The 7,771-nt window shown below is 41.7% G+C and overlaps 1 protein-coding gene across 1 annotated transcript; it reads right to left on the reverse strand.

The window, feature by feature from the left end:
* Positions 1-2,181: 2,181 nt before the first annotated feature.
* LOC139932030 (asialoglycoprotein receptor 2-like) lies at positions 2,182-5,764 on the reverse strand. Its single transcript, XM_078282741.1, has 5 exons — positions 5,514-5,764; positions 5,113-5,202; positions 3,483-3,637; positions 2,849-2,952; positions 2,182-2,438 (listed from the first exon to the last, which is right to left on the reverse strand). Exons 1-5 carry the CDS (start codon positions 5,626-5,628, stop codon positions 2,294-2,296), a joined length of 609 nt encoding a protein of 202 aa, XP_078138867.1. The 5' UTR covers positions 5,629-5,764; the 3' UTR covers positions 2,182-2,293.
* Positions 5,765-7,771: the final 2,007 nt, after the last annotated feature.

Raw genomic sequence — 7,771 nt, forward strand, 5'->3', positions numbered from 1 at the left:
ACGCCACCTACTCCAGAAGATGTTGGCCAAAACCTGGACCCTCTTCCTGTGCTGTTGAAACATGTCTCTCTTTACCAATTCTCCAGGAGGAGGCAAAACCGCACCAACTTTCTGGGTAAGTAAAGTGGCAGGCGTTAGGATGAGTGGTTCATCCGGATCCGTTGAGACAGGCACAAGAGGTCTAGCATTAATGATGGCGGTGACTTCAGCCATGAGGGTTATCAAGATCTCGTGTGAGCTTTGAGTGATTGGCCTGCAAGAGCATTGAGTCCAGGATGCGGCGTGCTATCCCAATGATCCGCTCCCAGGCACCACCCATATGTGATGAATGTGGAGGGTTGAATGCCCAGGTGCATCTCTGACTCTTCTTCTACTAACAAAAACAGGTCACTACATTACAAAATTCTGAGAGCTCCCCCTACAGGAGAGATTTATAACAGTTCCAATACACATGAACACAGGGTCACAGACAGATACAGATGATAATGTCTACCAGTGTTGTGCAAGTTCACACTTCACAAGAGCTAGCTCAAAGTTCAGTTCACACAGATTAAAATGAACTAGTTCACGTTCATAGTTCACAATTTTGAATTTTGAACTAAGTTCACAGTCCCAAAAAATGAACTAGTTCACGTTCCCCAATCATTGCCACTGCCCACTTCCCACACTAAATGAATTACTGTATACTACTATAGAATCACAGACAGAGATTACTTTTAAAAGCCAAGAAAAACCAATGTGAGTATATGTTTTACCACTTAAACAATGTGTCGTATTATGCAGAAAGTGAAAAAAAGAGGTGCAGTAAAGGTATACTGTAGATGCAATGGAAATTTTATTTAGCCTGCATGAACCAAATTATGCAGCAGTTCAAAAACATAAAATAGATTCATATGCTTCCAAGCAAGCTGGTACAGGCTCCACCACTGGCTTCATTACAGTCGCTAGCTGAAAGATGTGCTATGATTTCAGTTCTGCAGAGCACACAATTTAGAGTATTGATAGTACGTCAGCAGTACCGGTAGCTGCGTCTGAATTGCCAGTTGCACTAGCCATGCCGGGTGCCGTAAATCCTCGGGTGCCGTAAAACACAGTGCGTGAGCGTCGCTAACTCTCACGGGATTTTACAATGCTCACGTTCACGTTCATTAGTTGCAAACGAATACGTTCAGTTCACCGTTCACCAAAAACATGAGCACGTTCAATGAACGCACTCTTTTAGCGCGTTCATGCACAACACTAATGTCTAATATATTCTACTTCAGCTTTAAGGTAGAGAGGATGGGTTTATGATCAGGCTCAGCATTCATGATGTCAAGAGACATCCCAGACACAACTTGGAAGCATGAACAGAAGCCTCCAACTGACAGTGAGTTAATTTTTAAAGAAGGCAGATGATCGATTGATCATTAAAATGGGCAAAACAAGTGACCTAAGCAATTTTGAGCATTTTTGTACGACTTTTGATGCCAGGCACTCTAGTTTAAGTAACTGTGAAAAGGCCATTGTTCCTGGGTTTTTACCTCCGCCAACGGAGTTGGACGGGGGTTATGTTTTTGTCCCATTCTGTCTGTTTGTCTGTTAGCAGGATATTTCAAAAAGTTATCAATGGATTTACACAGAACTTTGTAGAAAGGTTGATCACAGGGCAAGGAAGAACTGATGAACTTTTCATACCAATTGGCAAGTGGATTCTCACTAAAAGACATAGAACTTATGAATGGAATGGATATTATAGTGCTGATTGGCCATATGGTGTTGCAATAATCAGCTAAAATGCTTAAAAGTGACAAGAATTTGAACAGGCATATCTCATGTCCCATTTCAGGTCCAGTCATGAAAATGTGTGCATCTCCTGATGTGAAACTAGTTGGTTGGAAAATCCAACATGTCTAACTGCAATATCTTGACAATTGCATAAAATTGGCAAGACTGAGTCATCGAGTTTATGCACTGCAGTGTCTAGGGTTTAATGAGAATCATGTAACAAACAGCTTGTTGATGAGAGGCTGAGGGAGAATGGCCCTGGTACCAAGGGGTGTAGGCCTACTGTGTATTACAGGCCTTTAGGCCTTTAAATAAGGAATTAGTTTACAAGAAACATAATTGAACAATTAATAAACAAAACAAGCAAAGAAAATAAACTTCATTACAGGTTTTACTGACTGTTTTTATTGTGGTCAACCTCCATTACATGAGCAGTGCAGAACATGACTGGTCGATTTCCGATATTTAATAAAAGGCTAATATCGCCCAGATATATTAGCAAAACAATGTATCAGTCTAATCCTATCTACGACAATGTTTTCTCACAGATCCAGGAGGTTATGGCACTACAGTTGTAGTCGTTCAGACCAATGAAATTAGGCATTACACGAATGTCACCACAGTCTTCTCCCCCAAAGGTGTCATCAGGCTGTCCAGGTGCCCACTGCAACCTAAAGACAGCAAAAGATATAGTCACTGAATTAGAATGGAGGGAAACCATTCAAATCAACATGCTGGAAAGGCAATTTGACTGGTACAGGTCAGATGGCAGACTCAGAACTTTTTGATAATGTTGTCTTGTGTTTTAATGTGTGTTTTAACATTGATATGGCGTGTTTCAAAAAAGATTATGCATTATTTTGGCAAAGACATCAGTTGATACTTTAGAGTTGATCACTCTAAATCTGTGGTACTGTCCATAAATGAAATGACGGCCATTTCAAAACCAGAAAGTATGACATATTATATGAAATTCATTTCTAATGGAGCTAAAACTGGATTCAACAATGTATTTATTTACCCAACATACCCACATATTTACAATTATATATCCACTTTTTAGGCCAATGTATTGTCTCACCTGTCACTTATCACTGGTGTTCCATCCACCCATGTCCAAATTCCTTCTTCATCCCTGTCAGTCATACCAACCCACGCTGCCACGGCGAATTGACTTAGAAAGTCCTGTCATGAACCAAGATTTTCAGAAACAACAGGTTCAAACTACAGACTCTGTCATTTTAATCTTTTGTCTTATTTGCATCTTTTTAATCTTCAGATTTAAGCCTATAACAAGTAGAGATTCTGTACAGTCCCATGGCGCATTTGGCAATAACACATAATTAACTATCAGCTCATTTGAATTGGATTTCAGCTCTCTGGCTTCCTACTGCCTTCATCTCTTCTGTGGAGAATTCTTCTGCTTTTAAATCTCTTCTTAAAACATACTTCTATGTGAAGTGCTTTTTATTTCTCATGTTGTAGTTCTCTGGTTTTATTCTGTTTTTTTGAATGGTGTATACCGGTATATAGCATTTTTGGGAACAAACGTTTTACATCAAGATCTCATTTTAGCATGAGCATTCAAATTATATGCAACCACTGCGGGCCTGAGCTTAATGTGAAAGATGGTCTATACTCCTGTGTTTTATTCACCTGTTACTCTACGACTTTAACAGAATAACAATAAATTGGCATAATAAGTAGAAGAACACCTGTTCCTCTCTGCTGTTTATGATCACCAGGTCAGCTTCCCTCTGTAGACAGGCCTGTCGGCTCTGGTCCCAGCTCCTCCTCTTTGAAGAAATGTAGTAACAGCTGGAGCCAAACGTCAGCCAACTGTGTGGGCAACGCTCTTCCTCTGTTTCCTCTGACCCAATATAACATGCCACAGTACAGAACATATAGGACAGCACAAAATGTCATGACGCAACACGGCACAGCATGGCGCAAGAGAACACAACATACAACACAATGCAATGAAGATTACCCGGATGAATGTAGGTTAAGTAAATACTGTAGTAGAGTTAGACTGACATGTTTGAAAAAGTCAATGAAAGTCAATACCAGTATTTTTGGATTGAAGCTGCTGATAGCCAATATTTTGTTCCAATATTCAATATCTTTAAATTCCACTATTTTCATGCCTAAAAATTCCCTAAAAAATAACCCTAAGGCCATATATATAGTATATATGATATACTGGCAAACCAATATATTGGTCTAACCTAAGTATAAACATTTAATGTTAACTCAGTCAGTCAATCTGATATCTAGTCAAGTCACCTGATCACACAATGCAGTTCATCCAGCAACATTCAATATTTGCTCTTGCCAAGATCAAATGGGTAACATATCAATTTACAGGCTGATAATTTACCTTCATTACAGCTCATTAATCTAATGTTTATCACTAACCTCCCATTAAGCACACAGCAATGTGCAATAAATAAAGCCAAGGAAGCAGATTTTATAGTAAATAACTAATTTACAAGTAATTACTGGGTTTTTAACTGTAACCCCAACATTTTAAATTTCAGTGTCAAAATTAAAATGTATCTTAAACGTTTACCAAATTAACATTAATTTAACTTAACTTATTCAACACTTTCTATCACCTTCCTGTTTCCTTAGACAAACCAATACTGACCAGTGAATAACCTATGATATTAGAACACTAAATAATGCATCCTTAAAGCATGGTTCCAGAATAACAAACCAAGACTTATAAGACTGTAAGACTAAAGGCTAAAGGTGTTGTCCTTTAAATCACTTCTCAAGACTTGTACAAAAAGGCATTTTCAAAATTTGACTTGCACGTTTTATATTAAACTTAATTATTTTATTATAACAATATTAATAATAATTATTATTACACATTTGTTTTTAGTATTTGATTTTATTATTTTACAACATATATTTATGTATTCATTTATTTGTTTTTATTTTATTTACCTCACCATTGCTGTTTTTTAGTGCCTATTTGTTGTTATTTTGTAACTTATGTTTTGAAAAGTGCAATATAAGTCTATTAAATTTTTTATAGTATAAGTAGTAGTGGTATTGAGTAATTTAGGATTATTAAAGCCTTCTGATTCTCACTGTCTCATTTTCTCATTTAAGTTTCTTTACAAGTAAATCAGTAATTACTAATAACAACCAAGATATTTACTATAATATCTGTTAACTTTATTTATTGCGCATTACCGTGTCCTTAATGGAAAAAAAATTGCATCACTACCAGATGATATGAATCTAAAGAGTCACCATCTCTATGCACCAGGTTCACTGTTGATCAGCTGTCAGTCAGAGTTTGGTAAAGTGATGTGAAATCATTGGACTCACTCAGAGCAAGTCTCAGAGAGATGTTGAGAATAGCTTGAAGGATACACAGCAGCCCAAAGCTCACCAGAACCACACTGAGGTGTCGGAACTCTGTGTAACACACACACACACACACACACACACACACACACACACACACACTCATCTTAGAGTTGGCCTGTACGCTTGTCCTATTAATAAATCAAAGCAAACAAAAGAACATGCGCACATCTGGAATTCTACATACACTGTCTTGTAGAACAGTGAACACTAGAACTAGAACACCTGTAAAGCAACTAAGATATAATAACATACATAATATTTCTAATACTCATAATGCCATAAAGTGCTATACAACAAAACCAATGCAACACTGAGTAAATACAACTGAAAATGAATCCATAAGTCCTCTGATGTCCTACTTGACTTTGGAGTCCTGTGTGAAACAGCCTCCTCAGCTTCAGCCTTGGGGAATTCCTGATAGTCACCAGTTTCCACTTGGATTTCAGACTCCCCTGAGTGAAAAAACACAGCCATGTTGTTGAAGCAGCTTTCCACTGTAGGCTAGAGGTGTGTGTTGTGTTTGATGATGTGTAGCGCTTCACACTGAGCCAAATGACTCAACACTTCCCCCTTTTCCTCTCTTTCTGTCATCTGTCTTCCTGCTTCTGTGCTAACCTACAGCCAGGTATTTAAACCTGCAATGAGTGATTTCAGACCCTGTAACCAATCCTGAAACTAAGGTGCGCTATGTGGAGATTTCCGTGAGACGTAATGATTTAAACAAATAGCCACACATGCGGGCCACCTGTGTTGTTTTCACCTCTTTTCTAAAGCATGTTGTCAAAGTCGGTCCGGATCAAAGCTTTTTCTTTATTTAAAACTAGCTTGTCTCCTCCCTCCCATCCCTGAAAAAAATTCTGGTAATGACGGAATCGATGAAGCGCGCGAATAAATGTTTTAAAGGAAATGTCTTCACTTGTCATTGTGGGACATGTGACCTTCAGCAGGAGAAAAATCTGGCAAAGCGAGTCTGGTAACCGGCAAAATTTCGCCGTAGGTCCGTTTATTTTAGCCGTTAGCATTTATGGACGGTTTGTCCTAAAGGGCTTCTGTAGCCTCAGCAGTTTTGCTGTGTATGTTTACAAATGTGTTGCGGTTTCTGTCACCCTTTAGTAGTTGGAAAACCGCTAAGTGTAGCTTTAAGAGGCAATGTTGTCTTGTTGCGCGTTGTTTATGCCTTTCAAAATGACATATTACAAGTTGAGTATGGACACAAATACAATTTTGTGAAAAAAAATTTGCTAGTATTTAATAGAAAATGTTCAAATTTGCGTATTTTGAATAAAATACCTTTTATTCTTAGTGGTTGAAGTCAGAGTTTCCTGTTTCTGTCAGGGGGCAGAGATTAGGACCCAAATGCAGACAGTCTGAAGCAAGCAGCTTTAATGAAGAACTGCGGCAAGTACAAAACAGGAAAACCAAAAACCGCCACAGGCTGGCAAACAAAGGAAGACAAAATCAAACCTGGCCGGTAACAAGGCAAGAAAGGTATCCACATGAAACACAGGGGTACACAGCAGGAGGCGAAGCAGGTAACATGGGAAACACAACAGACGAACTGACACCACGCCAGGGAAAGACAGACTATCACACAGACTAACGGGGAAATGAGGAACAGCTGGCAGGAGGGAAAAGAGTCCGGGAGCTGATAGGTGGAAGCAGGCTGGTGAAGGGGGAACAAGGTAACAGGGCTAACGAGGGTGATGCAGGGCAGGTGTGGAGGGAAGGAGCACAGAAGGGAGGAAGGTCCAGGGGCATCTAGTGGCTGGCAGGACTGGGGAGTGAAAGGAGTGGTGACCAGGACACCTCCTCAAGGGACGGCTCCTGACGTCCCACCAAGCTGATCAGGAACACCGAGCAGGGTGGGTGGAGGGGGCCCGGGCGGAGCAGGAAACCTCAGGCGGACGGCCTGGAGGCAGGACAGAAGGGCAGTGCAAGTCTGGATGACGGCCTGGATACTGGCGACGAAGACGGAGCAGCTCCGGAGATCGACCTGGAAGCTGGCGACATAGGAGAAGCAGCTCCGGAGGACGGGCAGGCGGACGACCAGAGTGGCGGAGCAGCTCTGGAGGGAGACCTGGAGACTGGCGACGCAGGTGGGACTGCGCAGGAGGCCAGAGACGTAGGCTGGGCCACTGAGGAGGTCGGGGACGAGGCTGGAGGTCAGGAAATGCAGCATGCACCAGAAGATTCGGCTGCAGGTCGGGGCAGGTTGCGGGATCAGGTTCCAGCGTCTGGAGTTCAGGACCGGAGCCCGGCGGCGGCAGTGCAGGACCGGAGTACGGAGACAGGAATGCGGGACCCGAGGCCGGAGACTGGAGTGCAGGGCCAGCACTGGTGTTACAGGAGTCACTGGGGCCACAGGAATTGTCGGTGTCACTGGAGTCGTCAGTGTCACAGGAAGAGTCACTGGAATCACTAGAGGCACTGGAATCACTAGAGTCACTGGAGTTGACCAGAGAATGGAATGCAGGACCAGAGTCCTGCAGCGGCCATCGGTGGAGACGGCCTACGGGGAATGGCAGGGCGTCGGCAGATGCGACCGACAGCTGGGGATCTGGCCGGACGACGGTAGGCATGGCCGGAGGAGCCAGAGGATGCAATTCAGGCTCAGCGG

This window comes from Centroberyx gerrardi, chromosome 3, assembly GCF_048128805.1.
Source record: "Centroberyx gerrardi isolate f3 chromosome 3, fCenGer3.hap1.cur.20231027, whole genome shotgun sequence".
Lineage (NCBI taxonomy): Eukaryota > Metazoa > Chordata > Actinopteri > Beryciformes > Berycidae > Centroberyx > Centroberyx gerrardi.